General features: G+C 39.4%; 1 protein-coding gene across 6 annotated transcripts in view; it reads right to left on the bottom strand.

Annotated features, from left to right (window-relative positions):
- Positions 1-7485: 7485 nt before the first annotated feature.
- The window catches only part of DIP2C (disco interacting protein 2 homolog C), a 366720-nt gene continuing 352805 nt past the window's right edge, over positions 7486-21400 (bottom strand). For all 6 annotated transcript variants that reach the window (XM_081932268.1, XM_081932270.1, XM_081932269.1 and 3 more), the window contains 6 exons: positions 19130-19191; positions 15514-15571; positions 14202-14276; positions 13146-13320; positions 12351-12474; positions 7486-11078 (listed from right to left, as the gene is read on the bottom strand). In XM_081932268.1, the coding sequence (XP_081788394.1) occupies positions 10826-11078; positions 12351-12474; positions 13146-13320; positions 14202-14276; positions 15514-15571; positions 19130-19191 (747 nt within the window). In that variant the 3' untranslated portion in view covers positions 7486-10825. The remainder of the gene's footprint in view (positions 11079-12350; positions 12475-13145; positions 13321-14201; positions 14277-15513; positions 15572-19129; positions 19192-21400) is intronic.

Raw genomic sequence — 21400 nt, 5'->3', positions numbered from 1 at the left:
CCTTATCTAGTGACTGCTGCAAAAAATATAAGATCAGGTCAGTTATGTCTATTTTACAGCAGTTTCAATTTAAGACTGTGTTGGATAGGCTGCATTACAATCATTTTAAGGATTACCTGCATTCTATATAGAAAGGCCCATTTAAGCTTATAATGGGCAAATGTATCAACTCAAGGGTGACTTTTGCTAATAGGGAAGCAAGGAATGAAAGGACCAGTCTCGCTTCCATTTCCCGTGTAGAACTCCACATTTTATCCATATGTGCATGTAGGAATTGAAAGAGTAGAGCTGTGATGGTGAACCTATGGCACGGGTGTTCGAAATGGCATGTGGAGCCATGTCACCTGGCACGAGTGGCGTTGCCTGTTCCTCTTCCGGGTTTCTGGTGGGCACGCACACATGACGATCAGCTGGCCTTTGTGCGTGCGCCAGTGCTGGAAACTGGAAGAGATGTTCTTCCATTTTCCAGTGTGAGCATGTGCACTGGCCAGCTGATCAGTACATACGCATGCGAAGCAGTAACCGGAAGACTTGCTGGCCTGTACACATGCACGCGCCGGAACCCAGAATTTCATTTTCTGTCGCATGCATGCTCCCTTGCCAGCTCCTCTTCCTGGTCGCGGCCTAGATGAGCGCATACGAAGTGCTCCCTTTTCGGCAGTTGGTGCTGAAAAGGTTTCGCCATCACTGGTATAGTCATAAGTGCAAAATTTCTTGCTAGGTAGTCTAATATAAAGCAGTTTCTGCTCACCTGCTGATATAGGCACACACACACACACAAATAATTATTTGAATAAGAATTGTGATAATTAAGAATTTCCTTAATGTAAAACAGTAAAAATATTTGAATTGGAATATTATGCCTCATAGACTAAAAATAGATACAAATTCCATAGACAGAAGGTGCCTGTCTATAACTGTCTGTTAATGGTTTCTACACAAACACTTCCAACAGAGTAAACACATTCTTCCATAAACACTGCATTTGCTATAAAATGCATTATTTCCCCTTAGTTCATTTTTACCTCCAGTAAGATCGATGGGATAAAAAGAAACAGGTACATGATGCACATAGGGACATTTTGTTTCAATAAACTTTCATTTGAGAGGTAAGTGGGTAAGGCTCTGGCAATGGATTGAAGGCACCAACAACGGATAAGTTACCTCTTGACAGAATGAGGGGACAACTGACCTTTGATGGTCAAATAAATAAACCTTTTTATTACGGTTCCTCAGTCAAATGTTTAGAGTGGATATGGCATTTTTATCGGCCTACCCAGTTCTTTCCAAACACCTGGGATAGGAAGATGCTCTTTTTCGATGATGTTGAAGGTAACACCCCAGTTTATTTGTCATAGGTAAACACCTTCCAGTAGTCTAGTTGCTGGCCCTACCAGGAGTAGCCCATTTGTCACCAAATGCCCAGGAGTTCCCAACATCTAGTGTGGTCTTTGCTGACCCAACCAATGACCGGTCTAGCAATAATTTCTATAATTTACATCTCACTATATTTTTTTAAAATAAATCAACTGATTCCTCTGATGAAACCAGTCCTGTCTGGCATAGCTCTCTGCCTTAGAGCATACAAGCCCCACAAACATATTAATTGGGCCTAATGGGTGAATTATTGTAATTTCTATCTTTTGAAGAAGGGATGCGGTGGCTCAGTGGCTAAGATGCTGAGCTTGTCGATCAGAAAGGTCGGCGGTTCGAATCCCTAGTGCTGCATAACGGAGTGAACTCCTGTTACTTATCCCAGCTTCTGCCAACCTAGCAGTTCGAAAGGACATAGAAATGCAAGTAGAAAAATAGGTGGGAAGGTAACAGCATTCCATGGCGTTTAGTCATATCGGCCACATGACCACAGGCAGCGCTGTGGGCTTTGGCTTTGGCTTTGAAATGGAGATGAGTTTGGAACAACTAGCACATGAGTGTGAGGGGAACCTTTACCCTTTACCTATCTTTTGAAATAAAATCAAATTAATTGTGCCAGGTTTAAGGGTGATCTTATTGTCAAGATTTTAAGGCAGAGCTATCAAACTCATGGGACGCAGAACGGATGTATCATACGCTGGCCATGCCCATGCCCAATCGGGCATGTAAGTGAAAGGGGGGAAAAGTTGTGATACATCACATGATGCACCGTAACACCATGAGTTTGACACCCCTGGTCTAAGACTTCACTATAAGAAAAAAGAGGGGTGGGTGGGGATTTGGTAATCAATAAACGCAAGAAATTGTTTATTACTTTAGTCAGCAGTCAGAAGGAAGGGAGAAAAAGTAATAGGTTGTAGGCCTGTTAGAAAAGCACACTATTTTGTACATGGAATTCTTTTTCTTGTTTCCTTTTTCATCATCACCCCCACCTCAAAATATATTTAAAGGTTTTTAGGTGATTAATAAAAGCAGTGATGAAATCTAAATGTTTTGAAACCAGTTCTGTGGGCGTGGTGGTGGGAGTCGTGACTTGGTGGAAGTGGCCAACTTTTTTTCACTTTTTAAAGCATTTTTTCCTGCCAGTTCGGGCAAATAGACAGGAAAAACATGCTTTAAAAAGTGTGGTGGTGGTGGGAGCTTCCGATGATTGCCCAGCTCACAGCTGAGCTGCATGATCCTGGGAAGCTTATTTTTACTACTGGTTCACAGAACCAGGGACAATTGTCCCTACTGGTTCGGCCAAACCAGGCTGAACCGGGAGGATTTCATTCCTGAATAAAAGGCATTTAAAGTTACAAATTCTGTTAATTCTTTCCAGACCAACTATTTTTTTTGAGCATTCAGGAGGGCACTTCAAATGTGCAACATAATTCTGGGGTTCATAAATGCAGGCTTTGCATTTATGAATTTCCCATCATGCATCTAGAAAACATGGCCTGCTTTCTGGGGAGAGGATAGCCATAATATTTTGTGTGTCAAAGGCAAAAGGAAAAAATAGTCTCTCTCCTTCCATTCCCTCCTCCCGAATAAGGACCCTAATCACCAAATTCTGGCAAGATTTTTATGTTCATTTCAAAGGAAAGAAGCCTATGAGATATGATTAATCTAACTTTTTTTAAAAAATAAAAATATTCCACTCTGTCCTTGCTAAGATCCCCTGACATCTTCAGCATTCTCTGTATGGTTCTTCCATTCCCCGACTCGACAGAAGTGAATTATATCAAATCCAGCTTCACAAAATTATACTTGTTTGTCTAGTCTGCCAGGTGTGGCCTTCAATGTAATTAATGACTTTGACCACTAGAGGGTAGTCGAGTTTCATAAACTGACCATTTTCAGATCTTGGCTTGAAAGAGAGCTTTCTTCAGGGCCCCCTTCAAACATAACTTGTTCAGATGGAGATGCTCCGATCAGGACTTTGGAATAGCATAGCTATATATCAACCAAAACGTTTGGGAATACATTGCTTGTGCCAGATGAGTGAAGAGTTTCCCTTGCTTTGTCTTAATTGACAGCAAAGATGCTGTATTGTATGTCATTTTACCCATCAGTTTGCGACTCAAGAGACTAGACCAGACTAGACTAGAATAACAGAATTGGAAGGGACCTTGGAGGTCTTCTAGTCCAACCCCCTGCTTAGGCAGGAAACCCTACACCATTTCAGACAAAAGGCTATCCAATCTCTTCTTAAAACTTCTGTGTTGGGGCAATTCACAACTTCTGGAGGCAAGCTGTTCCACTGATTAATTGTTTTAACTGTCAGGAAATTTCTCCTTAGTTCTAGGTTGCTTCTCTCTTCGATTAGTTTTCACCCATTGCTTCTTGTTCTACCCTCAGGTGCTTTGGATAATAGCTTGACTCCCTCTTCTTTGTGGCAGCCCCTGAGATATTGGAACATGCTATCATGTCTCCCTTAGTCCTTCTTTTCATTAAACTAGACATTCCCAGTTCCTGCAACCGTTCATGTTTTAGTCTCCAGTCCCCTAATCATCTTTATTGTTCTTATCTGTACTTTTTATAGAGTCTCAACATTTTTTTATATTGTGGTGACCAAACCTGGATGCAGTATTCCAAGTGTGGCCTTACCAAAGCATTATTAGGTGGTATTAACACTTCACATAATCTTGATTCTATCCCTGTTTATATAATCTAGAACTGTGTTGGATTTTTGGCAAGTGTAGCACACTGCTGGCTCATATTTAAATGGTTGTCCACTAGGACTCCAAGATCCCTCTCACAGTTACTACTATTGAGCAAGGTGCCACACATACTGTACCTGTGCATTTTGTTTTTCTTGCCTAAATGTAGAACCTTAGTATTTTCATCATTGGATTTCATTTTGTTTGATAGCACCCAATGTTCAAGTTTGTCAAGATCCTTCTGTATCTTCTATAGTGTTGGCTATTCCTGCCAGCTTGGTGTCGTCTGCAAATTTGATGAGTTCTTCATCTATCGCCTCATCCAAATCGTTGAAGATGCTGAAGAGTACGATCAAAGTATTACAGAAAAAGCTTTCATTACAATTATTTGTTCTTTGGAACTTGTTTAAACCAAGTTAATGGCCTTTTAGGCTTCATCCGCATGAGTAGAAGTTCTCTTTTTGAATAGTAAAAATATGCCATAGGGGAGCGGGGCATCAGGATTTTATAGATACTTAGGTGGGGCATGGCCAAAAAAGGATAGGAACCACTGGTGTAGATGCAGTTCCATTGAGGACTACTTGAGTGTGGTTGGTCAGTGGAATCCATCTGCTGGTGATGTTGCCTAACCCACATTTTACTATCTTATCAAGTAGTAGATCATGATATACTTTATCAAATGCATTGCTGAAGTCCAAGTAAATTATATCCACAGCATTCCTTTGGTCCATTAATCTTGCATTCTTTGACAAATGATAACCATAACATCCAGATTCCTGCTTAGCTTTGAGGTAGTTGGACCTTGGAGAAAGAGAGCAGTCCTGAAAAATTAATTCTTGCTCTATTTTAATTATAATGAATTAATTTTAATTAGTTACTGCTCAAGCTTTGGAATAGATAACCAAAGAAAGTTGTTGCTGGGATTTTCAAGTAACCATCCTAACCACCTCCTCCTCTGTTTCCATAATTCTGGCAGTGCTAAACTACTGTGATTAACTTAAAAATACCTATGCAATGATGCTGAACCACAGCAACGGTTCATTTTATCATGCTCTTTGCTTCAATTTAAACTAAAATAGCCAGCTTGGCCAAGTGGCTAGCCTTCCAAATGTGTTTTCATGTGGTGCACAGCATCAAACAGAAGGCTATTAAATATGGAAAGCTATTGGATGTCCAAGGTGGCTGTTTTAGGTCATTTGCGTACAGGAGGTGAACAGAACACTTCTATTGATAATGGAAGTTTACAAGATACTTTGATTTCAGCCTCCAGATAGAAATTTGCCTCCATTTCCCCCTCTAGCATTCACATTCAATTTAAGAGGGTTTGTTTTGCAAATGTTTTTATGGGAAAAGAAAATGTGAAATATATTTTAGGGAGGGTACTAAGTCCTTCCACTTAGAAAAAAGATGGTCCACCTGCCAACATACAATCCTCTCTCCAGTAGATTGCAACTCCTAACTTCCTGATTTCCAGTGACCTCCCAGGCCTACTAGGGCCTTCCAGAAGAGATATGACCATCATTACTAAGAAAAAAAATTCCTAACCTGAGGAGAACCGGTTGGTGATTTGCTTTTCTGCCCAATCTCCTGGCCACAAATTCTGGTGGAAAGTTTTGAAAAGCTGGACTTAACTTTGAACTATAGAGCTGGAAATTTGTATTTAAAATCTCCTGCATTTGTGCTCTACACCTTCCATCGCTGTTTAACCATTAAATATTATTTTACAGGGGTGTCACATCTTCTGAAAAGTGTCTATTGAGCACCAAACACTGAATATTCATATTCTCACTTGGGGAACAATTGAAAAACATTTAGCAGGACCACATACTTAAAATAATACTCCGAAGACAATTTTTCACCTTTCACTTATAAAGTAAAAAAGCAATGTAGATACAAGTAGTTCTCAATTGGAGAAAGAATTTTCATTGCTAAACAAGGTGGTTGGTAAAACAGGTTGTAACTGACTCTATGACCTTTTTTGATGCACTTGTAAGTAAATTACTGCAATTAAATGGATCATGTATTTATATAATTGAATTTGGTTTCCCTCACTGATGTTTCTTGTTGGAATTTGGTTGGGGAAGGTCACAAATGTAAATCACATGACTCTAGGACACTGCAACTGTCAAAATACGTGCTGGTTGCTAAGCACCTGAATCCTGATCACATGACGATACTTTGATTATTGTAAGTATGAGGACCATTCGTAAGTCACTATGTGCCGTTGTAACTTCATTGTAACCCATGAAACAAATGGCTTCAAATTGAGGACTATGTGTGATGAATCAATCAATTCACTCTAAAATGTTTAGAAAGAGGAATGACACAGAAAATACCTTTGTTCCGTGCTATTGATCTTTCTAGAAAAGTGTTGTGTTCTTTTAAGGTCTTTGAAATGCCAAATATTTAATATGGTTTTTCTTAACCATGCAAAGATGCTGTATTTTGTTCACCTATGCTTATAGAGAGAGTGTACATTGCATTTGCAGTTTTTGCAGGAAAGAGACCCAACCTTTCCAGGAATACCATGAGTAGGAGAGCGAGTAGAATCCTAAGTCTATATTAGCAATCAGATACATTGGCAATTCTATTAAATCAGGGTTTTCCAACCTGGGTAATTTTTAAAATGTGTGGATTTCAACTCATGCTGGCTGGGGAATTATAGAAGTTGAAAGTCACATATATTAAAAGTTGCGAAATTTGAAAAAAAATGTTTTGGATGAAATGATGCAATGGCCAGAAATATCTTAGCTTTTGGAGTAACTTAGTCTTTGTAGATGACCAGTCCAAAATAGCATTCAAACAGGATTTAAACCTGTATTCTATTGATTGCAATCTTAGCATTAATGCATTTTAATCTATTATCTATGTCTGTCTGTCTGTCTCTGTATGTATATATTTGTGTGTGTATACTTTGAATCATCTATCTATCATGTATGTATGTATGCATCCATCCATCCAACCATCCATCCATCCATCATCTATGTAAACATATAACCACAAAATAATCTGTCTGGACATGACTCTATTTTAAATGCACAATAAAAATTCAGTGCATCAATCCAGCCTATATTTGTTACCCATAAATTGGATATTTATTTTTGGGGTATACTTATAACATGTGATATGACTTCAAGACAACTAAAAGTTGCATTTTACAAAACAATAGAAAAATGTATGTGGTGTGAGAGAAAGCTCTGGAAATTCTTTAAAAAAACCCCAAAGAACCATTTTGGTCATTAAGCAAGCAAACAAACAAACAAAAAAAACCAAAACACCCACTTCTTTTCAGAGCAACAAAAATAAAAGCTTTTATTCGTTCATTTGAATATAAAACAGGCGTTATCACAGATGTACAAAGCGTACTGGTGTTTTAACATACAAGAAGGTTGCTGTTTGCACATAAAAATTCTTTTTTTGGAACTGTGATTGGCTGAGTTACATGGATGTCTCTAACCAGTCACCACACTCTATGAAATAACGCTGCTAACATTCAACTGATAAAAGGGACAGTCTCCCCTTGGGTAAAGTGTCAAGCAGGATTAAATATATATAATAAACGAGCACCATGAAGAATCTGCTCCTGTTGCTTAGTTTTGTGTTTCAATATTCACTGTGAATCCTCCTCCTTCATTTGCGTGTTCGGGATTGTTTTTTTTTTTCTCTTTCTTTTCAGGTGTGCATCAGGTTGATTACATGATTTTGTCTGACTTCAAAAGCACAAGTTCACAAGACAAACAGTTTATACATTCTCATGAATGGTTTATCTACAGTACAATTTCTAATACAGAGCAATCTTTCCTTATTGCTGAATCTGATGGTTACATATGGTTTTTTTTTCTCTTCACTTGCATGACAAAACTAGGATATTCAGTTTACATTTACTGTCCTAATTTTTTTTAAGAGTTGAAACGACCGGCAGGTTGCCGAAGCGATCACGCTTCCCCAGGAGTGGAAAGTTGTCTTAAGTGAAGGTTAAAAGAGAGGCAGTCGCAAAGCGACAGCTGGATTTGTGTCAGCGGTAGCAGCGATGTCACATGTTAGTTCATACATGGCAGTTAGGCTCATGATCAAGTTGTGTGAACTTTGTAGCAACTTGATGTTCTACAAACAGATTGTATTTTTGATGGCCCCACACAGAACAATGTGGCAGAACTCTTCCCTATCCAGAGGTCTTTGGGACGTGAGAAATATTCACAGGGCAAAGAAAATCTAGAAAAAGTTCATCTGAAACTTAAAATGCAAAAAAAAAAAAAAAAAAACATGAAATTGTACACGGAGGCTACAAACCATTCCCATCTATCAAAGAAGAAAATAAAAGAGGATGGACTGGAACCCAAGGAAACCTGCAAAGGTGCATCAAAATAATTCCATTCTATACGAGATATAAGGTTCCCGAGATGTTTATCCTATAACTCTGTTATGCATGCAAATTTCAATGGATGTTAAGCAATTATTCCGAACCTGTAAAAAAAAAACAAATTAAAAAAGGTGTTCTTCCTCCTGGTTAATCTTCATCTTCTCATCAAGCATGGGTGACCTGGGGATTACTAAAGGAAAATGAAATCAGCAAAGACGACAAGGAGAAAACCAGAAATGGGAGAGGCGGTCGATTTACCTGAAGAGATTTAAAAATGGCCAAAGATTTATATGATCCGAAGAGAAACCAGAGCAAAAAATCAGAGCAAAAGTGAAGGGTGGGAGAACAGAGAGGCAGCTGGGGATACGTGGTTTGATTCCCTTCGCTTCTTGCTCTATTGGCAGATGGAAGGATTGCATCACAGCATTTGAATTTCAGTCCCTCAGTTTGACAAACGTTAGCAGGTGCACTAAACTAGGCCAAATCACTTAGAGAGGATTTCTGATTATTGCCCAATAACAAACAGGATACTTTTTCAAAGCAACAACTTTCTACAAAGGGTTAAATAGATGGACTCTCTCCTTGCCCCAAATTAAACCAGATAGCAGAGAGACACTTCTTTTCTTTTTACGCCACCTCCCCCCCAAAAACCCTTGTGCAAAATGACCATCAAAAAGCTAACAAAAAATGTTCTTACCACAAGGGGGGGGAAAGCCCCATTAAAAAGTATTAACAAAAACGAAAGTTGAACTTGAAAAGAAAAAGATGACGATTATTGTGCATCAATATTATGCATCTAAGGAAAACAGTGCTATACTTCAAAGCTGCCTTTTCTAACATCTAAGAAGTGTATGAACATACATGCCAACATTTATGGTCACCTCGATGGTCAAGAATAGTATTCTTTGTAGTGCACTGTTCAAGTCTTTGGCCACAAGTCGATCTGCTGTGGGAAGAGTAATGATAAGCAGGTCCTGTCCTGGTTTAGTTATCCTGCCAGGGGCATCCTGTAGTCCCTTCCCAAGAGACTAGCCAAGACTTCACGGCCCTTCCAATTCAGCCTTCATTCTTGAGAACTGCAGCACCATCGGAGGAAAAGGATGGTGGAGAAGAAAGCAGGGCCCTTGTGGGGAGCTAAAGCAAGTTTGGGGGAACAGCCAGCTGGGAGAGTTGGGTGGGCAGGGCCCTCTACTCCCAGGCTCCTAAAGGGACTGCTTTACCTCTTGCCATTGGTCTGAGCAAGACAAGAAGTCTGCGACCTCGAAATCAACTCACTGCCTTGCAAGCGGCAGCAAACAAAATTGTATCTGCTGGTATATGGAAGATTCTTTTAGGTGGGGGCACTGCGCAATCGAGAACTGCTGTTTTCCCCCTAAACATTTGTGAATTATGTTCATTATCTACAGTGGGAAAAGAGACACCATGCAAGTGACGAGTACTGCATCATTTTAAAACTTTAAACTCTTTTTTTGTCATTAGTGAATTTATATTTCATATATATATATATATTTTTGATGTGATACTATCCACTCAAGATAATACAACCTTTTGTTTTTATATTAGCAAACATTGCAAGAGTTTAATATTCTTGAATGCTTCTCTTTTATACTTCTAAAGAGATCAAAATAAATTAAAGGTTTTGTACATAATTACAGAAGTAGTTAACTTATTTTATCTTTTTAGTTTAGTACAAAGATATCTGCAAGTTCATTGCCGAAATACACCTTATTTATAAAGATCTGTTCATTCTAACACTAATAATCAAAGGCTTTTTTTTTTACCTCTGAACTTCAGCATTTCCAGGAGAGAAAGCTGTTAAAAAGTCTAATTTGAGAAGGTGCTGTTTTGAGCATTTTTTTTTCCTCGTACCTCAGTGTAGCTTCCTTGGCGAATGGAATAGAAAACGGTTTAAAATTAGTAATGGATCCATAGTGAGAAAAGTTTGATTTTATACAGACATTTTTAAAAAGAAGCAAACCAAAACAATTCAGTCATATCATGAGCTGTTCAAAAATATCCATGTGTGGGTGAATGGCTAGGTGGGGGCAGATTAAAAAAAAGCTATTCAGTTTAACGTAAGATACAAAGCCTATTACTTAGAAAGCAGTATTCATCCCAATAAGCAAAAAATAATCTTATTTTAAAAAGTCTAGTAATGGGCTTTCCAACAAACCGAAGGCAGTACCCCAAAGTCCTTCTGTGCTAAAATGTAGTGGTAAAAGAAACACATTTCACATTTTTATGTCCTGCCAATAATGGGTACTTCAATAAATCCTAAGAGAAAGAGTTCCATTCTGAAGACCGTTACTTGTACATTGTTTAGTGTACATTAAAAAAAGTGTTTTATACATCTAGAGTCCAGTCCATGGGAAACCTTAAAGATATAAGACTACATATTATAGGCCACATAGATCGGATCTAACTGGTCTGCCAAAAATCCATCTCGTAGGTGCATTCGCTGCTTCTCTCCACGGGAGTTGATAGGGATGACTCCAACGTCCACTACCACCACGACCCCAACAATCAGATAGTGTTCCTCCAGGACCACATTGGTGACCAAAGGAACAAGGTCTAAGGCTTCTTGCTCTGATCCATCCAGTTCAACGACAACAACCAACAAATTTGTCCAGGTAAACACCGCGCTGGAAGGTGATGGGGAAAATTATATCAATACACTCCATGCGTGGAAAGAGGAGAGAGCGAGCCAACATAATTATTGCACTACTTGGGAAAGATAATTCTAACCTGTAAAAATGTATTGACAATACATGTCAACTTTGAAATGGATCTGTTTTTATAGAGGGCAGAGAAGAGGATTTTCAATCAGTTTGGCTAAATTTCCTGGAACTGTTCAATGCCATCCATTTCTATATCTATATCTAAATTCCAGAAATTATAATTATATGTATACTGTATTTTTCGCACTATAAGACGCACCTGACCATAAGATGCACCCAGGTTTAGAGGAGGAAAACAAGAAAAAAAATGTGAATATGGAGCACTGAATATAGAGCAGCAGTGTAGTGAGGGCAGGAGGCGGAGTCTGAGAGGACCACAAATAGGTATCCTCTCATGTGTCCTCTCATATTGACGCCTGCACTCTGGCGGGGTTCAGCACTGTAAAAGAACCCTGCCGCTACGGCCCAGCTGCGATATTCACTCTATAAGATGCACAGACATTTCCACCCACTTTTTGGGGGGAAAGTGTGTGTAATGGAGCGAAAAATATGATATTTACACTAATATAATTTAAACATGTCTATGACATTATTTTTTTAAAGAGCAAGCAACACACACCCACACCCACACCCAAACACACACTATTGCTTGCCATTTAAAAAAATTAATGTCATGGGCAGTGTTTATATTTGTGATTCTATTAGCTTATTTGGTTTGATAAACTGTTTTCCATCTTTCATTAATAAAGAAAAAGAAAGCAACATAGGCATTGAATTAATCAGTTCATGCTAAAATGTAAACCAATTTGTTTAATCTGTAATGCAGAGCTCATTGTGGCTATTTTCATGAATGGAATTAGCCCTAACTGCCTTTTGGGGAAAACACACAAGCCTTGAATGCAAATGAAAAATAAATATTCCTGGTTCCCGAAACTTTGATGAGCTGTTGAAATCACCAATCCTGCTGGCATTTTCTACTCTTCTGAATAACCCAAATGACTTTTTGGTACACTCATCATTGACTAACACACTTATTTCATTCATTCAATGATTAACATGGTTATCCAACTTACAAATGTGACTTAGAGCAACTAACAAAAAAAAATGCCAAGCAAAAAAGTGCAAGTGGTACAAGAAAACAGGATCCAAGTGAATTTGTACCCAGTCCAAAGAGGTGTGGCATTCTTCAAACAAATGCAAGCACTCACACAGCGAAACCCTTACCCCTGTACTTACCATTCCGTAATGCTTTTGTGTGCTCTAATTACTGATGTCTCTATATCTATGGGGTGATACCGCATTCCTCGCAGTTCCATGGCTTCATCTAATGCACCTACTACGTAAAGTGCATCGTGTCGTTCTGACACCATAAGAGGAAAAAGAAAAACAGAAATAGTTCATTATACAAAACCATCAGTGACAGTGACAGTAGAACGATCAAATACTGAATTTAAAGTTGTTTTCTTTAGGAAAAGCTTTTCCCAACCTGGCTTGGAATTCTGGGAACTGACCTAGAAGGGCTGACAGGGAGTGTGGCTGGGGGTGGCCGTGGTCATGGTGGGTGTGGCTGGGTGGGTGTGACACAGGACTCATGTCGGGAGGGGCACCTGTAATGGCCAAGTGCTAAGGCAGGGCTTCTCTGGGACCCTCCCTCATTCTTATTGTACAGATAATCCTCAAGGCCAAAATGGAGGTGTGGGAGGGCCACATGTGGCACCCCACACCCCATTTTTCCTAACAGAGGCACTGTGGGCTAATCCTTTGCTATTTCCAGGCTGGCGCCCTGTGGGCCAGATCCGGCCCGTGGGCCTTGAGTTTGACACCCCTGCAAAAGAAGGTCTGGGTAAAGCAACTTCTTCTAGCCAAAGCATATTATCCTTCTCATCCTTTCTATAGGCCAGGCATGGTTGCATTAGTTCATGTAAACAACAGAACTGCTGAGAAAATATTGCATAATATACTGCAACTATGTGCCACTCCCCAAAAGCTGTGCTGGGTACCTCTTTTTCAGAACTTAACCAAAGAGCCTACCCCCATTTGCATCTGTAAGTTCTGTTCTCCTCAAGAATCCCAGGTAGCCAGTCCGTGCCCAGATAGTTTGTGTGTCTCCAAAACTCAGTCTTGAGTTAAAATGATCTGATTGCAGGGATTCATCACCATAGATTGTAAAATATCCGCTGGCATTGTGGGCACTGTGAACCCATATCTATGTGAAACAGGAACAAATATGTTTTAATTGCTTCAAAAGGTTTTAAACCTTTGGTCTTTCCATGAAAAGCCTTCACTAAAAGGAACATCAATTTACTTTCAGATAAGTTAAGGTTTGAGAATCACTAGTAGCCTTTAATGTGGATCCCAATTATGTTATGGTTTCTCAAGATTAACACATCTTGCAATTTGGCATTCCCTCCCCCAACATATCACATGAATTCAGGCAGAACTTTTTTAAAAAGCAGCTGTAAAAACAGCCAACCAACAACAACCGTTGCAGTCAGTGGTGGGTTCCTACCGGTTTAGACCGGTTTGGCCGAACTGGTAGTGGTTTGGCAGCCTGGGTCGCTGGAACTGGCAGTGACCCAGGATTGCCACCTCCCTGAACTGGTTCTCTGGGTGGTGGTGTAGGTGCCACCATCTTGTTTTTTGTTTCTGCACATGCACAGAACAATTTTTATTGCACTACACATGCAGTGCACATCAAGCACACAGCGCGCCCACGAGCGAATTAGCAGTAGTGACTGCTAGAATCTACCCATGGTTGCAGTGGGTGAGTACTGTCAAAAATCATGCGTTCATCTGCAGCTATGTGCTGCATGTACAGCAGGTGTTTTCCTGGAGAACCATCTGATTAAATATAGCCAAAATAGAAAGAAAGAGGGAGAAGGAATAATCTTAGAAAAAGAATTAATGACTCAACTATGACAATGCAAAGTAGAAACTGCCTATCATTAATTCCGCACGTATTCATTAAGCTGTGCGATATATCACCTGCTAGATTAGGCTGCCCAAATAATGATATGAGAAAAAAGGAGTTGACCTGTAATCAAGTCCTCTCATTCAGCCCTGACCTTGGCACAGTGTGGGACTTACCTCTCCAAGATGAGAGTCACCAAGGGGACCCTTTGTTTCTGGATTAGCAATAATGATACGAACGCCAGGGAGGATCTATTGAAAGACAAAATGAGTCATATTTGGTCAAGAGCCAGGTTGTGTCTATATTGTTTCACGCAACAACAAAACTTCCCTGCCTCGTTTCTGAAGTCTTTAAGAAACGCAGCAGGCTTCCCAAAAGGAAAGAGTTAGGTGCAACTTCCTCAAGGAAAGTGACACCATACTCAAGCTTTTTAAATTCATTATTGTGAATTAGCTCTTCACTAAGGAAGATGACTCATCAGTCTTGGTGTTTTCACTTGTGCCCAAAATTATGACCACCAGCAGTGCTAATGATCTGGAAAGCATATGGTAAGCACGTATTCTGCATATATAAGGAAACAGATACAATTACTTACAATGAGTTCCCTCAGGAATTATTGCCAATTAGCATAGACCAGAGAGGAGCCTTATGGAGCTCAGATGCACGATCTTTCCGAAATGTGAGGCGATGGTGAGGAGAATCATGGAGATCAGCTCCAAATCCCAAATTATCTGTTAATTCCTAAACATCCAATCAATCTGTTTTCCGTATATTTTCTCTCTCTCACACACACATCCATTGCAATGTATCTATTGTCTCAGGAAGATTGAAGCTACATAGCATCTTTCTTTCTTCCTTCCACGCCCTATATATCTATTGAACTCCATTCTCACATTTCCCCCTATATCATTTCATTCACATTTCTTCCCAGTTGCAAAGTTTCCTTCCTCTCATTCATACATTTCACCTCATTCGCACAGTTTCATTCAGCTTTTCTACCATGGAGAGTTGACAAAAATGGGCATTCTCTTTCTTGTGGGATAATAGGGAAAGAAAAGCAGGATATATTAAACCTCCAAAGTTGCATGTGTCCTTCAGACCATAGTTTGACCACATGTGATACAGATAATATTGATACAAATGGATGAAAAGCTTTGATATAAATGATTTTTGCCAACTTGAGGAAGTCCAGGTGGTTTAGATTTAACCCTGGGAAGACCAAAGGTGTACTTGAGACACCATCAAATAACTGGAAATATTGATCTTTAATAGCAAGAAAACATTTTTATTTATTTATTTAAAAATAAAAAATGGCAAGAAACCATAATGCATTTACTCATTTCAGAATCCTAAATTTCTAGAACTTAATAATATGCATGACTCTGCGCTTTCTCAGTGTAAATAATCATATATCTGCATGCATATAACCTCCTTAAAATATTTGTTTAATCACTCCATTCAGATGGTTAAGAATTTATATATTTTTACCTTTCCTGATTCCATGAGAGGCAAACTATGGGGAGATCCTCTTTCTACTAAACGCACTCTGAAAACAAAATAAAATAAAAATAGGATTATGAATGAACAAAAACTGCAATACCATATGTGCATACAATTACGCCTCTTAAGTACATGAATTTCAGCCATTGTTAGTTTGCCCAATTGCTCTCTATTTGCTAAAGGGAAGATCCAGCTTAAAAACAAAACAAAACTACAGTCCCCTTCCTGCTTACTGGATAGGGCTACTGGACACAACTTGAATTACTTTCAAGTCAGGATGCATTGACTGAAATCCCAACCTGTGCATAGCCCAACAACCTTGTATTGTGATCAAGGGGGTTATTTAAATGTAAACCAGGCCAATTTAACTAGCAGGAAACAGAATTGGTAGGACCATTGTGCCCAGAGACAGCTTCCCATGCTGTGTGTTTGCATGTGTGTGCATTCAAGTTGTTTCCTCCTTTTGTTCAGAGACAATCTGTGTTCAGTCTCTGGCACTTCTGGGTTGGCTTAGTTCAGAGGTCGGCAACCTTAAACCCTCAAAGAGCCACAAAGGTCCTAACTGGAAGTCCTCCGTTCAGTTCTGGAGCTGACCAGAAATCCAGTTCCCCCACCACAGAGTCTCCTCCTAGCACAGTGTCCTTTTTCCTTTACCTATCCTAAGCAAAAGTCCTATCAATTGTGGAGCTGACCAGTGACAGGGAACCGCAGCAGAAGGATGAAAGAGCCACATGTGGCTCCAGAGCCAGGAGTTGCTAACCCCTGGTATATTTCGTTATCCTTGCTTCTTTCTAAGTAGGTCTCCTAGAAAGCCTTCAACATTAGATTACATTCAGAACTACAGAGGTCCTTCTGTGGACCTCTCATTTATCAGATCCTTGTCAGATCCCACACAGGCAGTTAGCAAACGATTGAAAAAAATTGATGTCTATGGGTGCAAAAAGTCAATATGGAACGGAAAACCACATAATTTAGAGCATGTCCTCTTTTTATGTGCATGCAATAAAAAACCTGTTTTAAAAACCCTCAGCCTTAACAAGCCAAGCAAAATTGCTTTCTTTTCAAGCTGAGATTTTGAGAAACTGTCATGAATTGCTAATTCAATGTTTCTCAACTTTGGCGACTTTTAAGACGTGTCAACGTCAGCCCCAAGAATGATCACAGATCTTTAAGTTAACAAGATAGAAAAACACTGGGCTATGTGGATTCCTCAGTCAGAGGAACTCAGGATAGTTAAAATATTGCACTATATTGTTATTCCTAAAGAGGGAAGAGGGCATTATTAAATACACTAGGAAGAATATTAACAGAATTACATTAAAATTTGTTTAATACATTTAATTTTTGCCAGGGATGGGCTTCTACGGGTTTGTTCGAGATCGGGAGAATCACAGCTAACATTATGGCTGGTTCAGAGAACCTCCAAATCCCACCCCTAGCTGGCCCCTCCCCTCCCCTCCCCAGAGTCTCCATGCAGCCCATTTGGATGCGAGTTATGTGCAGGCCCCACGCGGAGGCTCAGGGACAGGAAAAAATGGGCCTCCTGGACATTCTGGAAGGCAGGAAATAGGAGGGCTTCCGGAACCTGGGGGAAGCAGTTTTTTCCCTCCCAGAGGCTCAAGGAAAGCCTCCGTAGCCTAGGGGAGGCAAAAACATCCACCCTGCCATGATGCAAGAGGCCAATTAAGCCACGCCCACCCAGCAACCGGGCAGAGAACCCGTTGCTGAAATTTTTGAAGCCCACCCCTGATTTTAACTGAATTACCTTGTCCTTCTCTCCTGCTCTTTTCTGGTTCTGCCTAATTATGGGAAGCCAATGACAGTTCTTAGCTTGAAAAAAGCTGAAATGAGTTTCTATAGGTAAGACTTTGCAGGGAGAAGACAGAGCAGGTCAAGGAAGGGTAGACCTAAGAGGACACCAACACTTGAGTAGAACAAAGAACGGTTGTTGCTGCTGATATTTTTTCACTGTACCTCAGCTGCATCTAGAGCTGCTCAATTCTTTTGCCAGGATAGACTATTAATCTATGTGAAATTGCTTCCTGACCTTGTAGAATATGCAGCTTTTGTACACTGGAGCCAGAAAAAGAGGAATAAAAGGAGTAATTTATATTTATATACTCCTTCAAAGCAGCAGTTTCTCAAACAGGTCAATCTGAACATTGACTTTTCTTTGTCATCCCCGCAATCCCTTTGAAAAATGATAGACTGGTTTTAATAACTATTTATTAAATAATTACTATTTATGTAACATAGCATGCTTCCCCTACAGAGCTAAAGATTGTATGTAGGAGGTTACAAACAGCAACTAGGCTGAAGAGATGGTGCGCCTCACGCTCAAGTTCCTGAGCTTTGTGTTTCAAATGGGATTGAATTCAGTGCCCATTTCATTGTACCACCTGGGACACTGGCCTGAGTGATTTGCAGAACAGAGGCTAAGAAGAGATGGCCCCACATTTTTGAGAACAATCAAGAAATATATTAATATAAATTTGTATATAAATGTAAACTACCACCCCCCCCAAAAAAAAAAAACCAAATATAGAACTGTTGTGTAGTGTTTTGGATGCAAGTGCTTTTGGGAGCAAACGAGTGCCCAGGTAGCATTTCTCATTAACCAGGAAGAGCCATTTTCCTCCTGTATTCTGGCCCCTTTCCCCTTTGAATCCCTATTCTAAGCCTTTCTCTCAACTGTATCCACTTGGCTTCAAACCAGTGCTAATTTTCCAATGAGATCAGAGCAAACAGCTAAACCCTCCAATTAATTTTGTACAGAAAAGCAAGAGACCATCAAAAGTTGTTTTGTTCTTTTAATAAGGTCTCTCAAACGACTCCTATTTAGGTTCTACAGGCAAACATAATCACATGGAAGAGTGCATTTTTGTTTTTAAAAAGTATATTCATCCACAAAAGGTTTATTCATCCAAGTTCCAAATCTCTCCTCTTACATCACCACGTATTGGCCAGAGGTACACATGAAAACGAAGGCTACAATTTCAACAACTTTTACTGCACCTGTTGCTGCAAATGTCATCCCAACAGTAGAATTTGCATTTGCTAGGACAATAAAAGAGGCTAAGAAGCAGCTGTAAGGGGAATTGGCCATATTTTGGGATGCTCATAGATATAGGAAGAAAGAAAGTAGGAATATATATTTATTCATTGGCTTTATGTGCTGCACATTTTAGCTGGAGACATCTTTGAGCACTTACAGACATTAAAACCAAAAACATTGCAAAGATAAAACAGAGATAACAATAATCATAGTTATACTAAAATATAATTGAGAGATTAAAAGGGGGGAGGGAGGGAGGGAGAGAAAATAGCAGGAATATGACAGGGAGGGGTAGAATCTTCTCTTAGTCTATTAACAATCCCCAGAATGATACTCTCTACCCCCTCAAATTTGTACAGTTACTTACGAATTATGGACTATGAGGAACCAATGTGCTTTTAATTTAATAATGTAGAAACGCCATCTGAAAATTCAGTCCTTTCAGGTAACTGCATTCCTTTCTTTCGTTATATTTTTTAAAGATATGCCTTTTACACTTGTTCCTCACCGTCTAGTGTGAATTTTGCAAAATTAAAGTAAAACTTATACCTGTCATGTCTGAGAGCCCTCATGTCAACATACACAGTAGTTGGGTCTGGCCCAGATGTTCCCTGTAAAAAAAAACACCTTTCAGTTAGCTTCTGAAATAATAGGTTGTTTTTGTTTCTACATTTTAATTATTGTTACAATTTTAAAACAGCAAATCTGTTATACTGTCATGGTAAAAAAACAACAAAACAAGAAACACATTAGTACCTATGTGTATGTATGTGGAGATTTTATAATCTCTTCCTTGGCTTCTTCATTGGAGACATAATTTCTAGTTGATCACCTTTCTGAAAATGAGCCTCAATCTATATATATACATAAATATCTCTCTCTCTGTCTCTCTCTCTCTCTCTCTCTCTCTCTCTCTCTCCCTCTCTCTGTGCGTGTGTGTGTGTGTGTGTGTGTGTGTGTGTTTATGTTCCAGCATCTCTGGAACACCTCGAGCAATTTCAACCAAACTTGGTACACAGATTACTTACTCTCTGGAAAAAAATACTGTGGGGGGTAAGATACCCCTAACACTGTTCTGTTAAGATACAGCCTATTGTGCCTTAAAATGGCTTCTACTGTACTGCCGTAAAATGGCTTCTACTATATAGCGCAGTGGAGTTGCCATGGTAATAGCTTCACAGTACTCCACAAAGGGACTCCCTCTGGTAAGGGGGAAAATCCAACACTGGAAATTATGTTTGGTCCAGACATTTCCCCCCTATAAATAAATACCTGGGCAACGCCGGAATATCAACTAGTGGAAAAATAAAGAATGGTGTCCAGGTTTGGCAAATTCTAAAGAAACAGAATTGGCGGAGAACAACACAGCCTGCAAAGGTTCAAGATTAAATTTCCTGAGACACAGATGCAAAGAGCTTTATGTAAAGTTGAAAATGTTCTAAAGCAAGATATTTGATACCTACGTATAGAAATTGAGGAAGCACACCCAGTTATTCTATTACTTTAAAACATATTATATTTTTAAAAAACAGCCGCCTAATTTGTTTGTGGCCATTTCACCCGCAATTCAGTAATTCTGTCTATGAACCCATGTGTATGGTCTTTATAGAAGACTTCTTTCAATGTGAACACTGGGTTCACACGCTACATTGAACCATTGTTTGTTGCCTGGGATCACGCAAGCCAAAAACATGATTTACAAATAACACAGACTGAATTTACACTGAATGCTAAATGAACAAACTGGCTTAGTATATCATGTGAAGTAGCCCAAGAGAGACTTGCACCTCAGTGCAATTAAAAGAAAAACTAAAGCATGGTAATTTGAGCTAAGTACAATACAATGCAGGACAGATTATTTGGATTAGAAACCAAATGCATTAAACCACATTGCTTTCTAACTACCTTCAGGTTCTATTGCAACACTGGCACTGCAAAGTCACTTCACATGTCTGGAGATGCTTTAAGACTTAAAGTGCCCAACCTGCCCTGTGCAATGTGCATTTAAGGAAAAGCACATTCTTACTGGTTCGTTTTACAGTATATATTCTGTTGATGGAAACTCCTAAATCTGAATATGTCAGCTCAATTGCTACGGTGGGGAAAAATTGGAGAGGATGTTATATGTATTGCCTTGAGCTCCTGGGCAATAAAGAAATGATAAACTATCTACAAATGTTTTGTAGATGTCTACGGGACATCTACAAAAATAAAGCAGGCCGGCACAATGTTGAAGAAGAACGGATATTGAACTTTGATTCTTGAGTTTTGAGGCTGTTTTTTGGCACTTTATTTCTTGGCACTCCTTTTTAAAAAACAAAATCAGGTTCTATCCTAAGGAAAGCAGGAGGCATCTACAAAAATGTACTAAACGTTGACCAGAATCCCATCACCAAGAGAAGGGAAAGGAGGGCAAGAAAAAATTATAGGAGGGCATCACTAGGCAACTTGGCATAATGTCAACACATTATATTCTTGTGTTGGCATCCAGGGTTTCAGCATAGCTCTCAATGTACTAATATGTTTAGCTGCAGACTAACAGACTAGTGCTCAGAGTGGAGAAGCCTATTACCATTATTAACAAAGAGGAAGAGTGGGAGAGAGAAGCACTCAATAAATACAGGTAGTCCTCAACTTACAACCACAACTAAACCCAAACTTTTTTGTTGTTAAATGAGACACTTAAGTGAGTTTTGCCTCATTTTACAACCTTTCTTGCCACAGTGGCTAAATAAATCACGGCAGTTGATAAGTTAGCAATCCAGTTGGCTCATGACCCTGGGACACAGCAATGGTCATAAATACGAACCAGTTGCCAGG

The sequence above is a fragment of the Natrix helvetica genome (genome assembly GCF_964273705.1).
Source record: "Natrix helvetica genome assembly, chromosome: Z".
Lineage (NCBI taxonomy): Eukaryota > Metazoa > Chordata > Lepidosauria > Squamata > Natricidae > Natrix > Natrix helvetica.
Note: the sequence above shows the minus strand (reverse complement) of the source record. Positions and strands in the feature narration are given on the sequence as shown.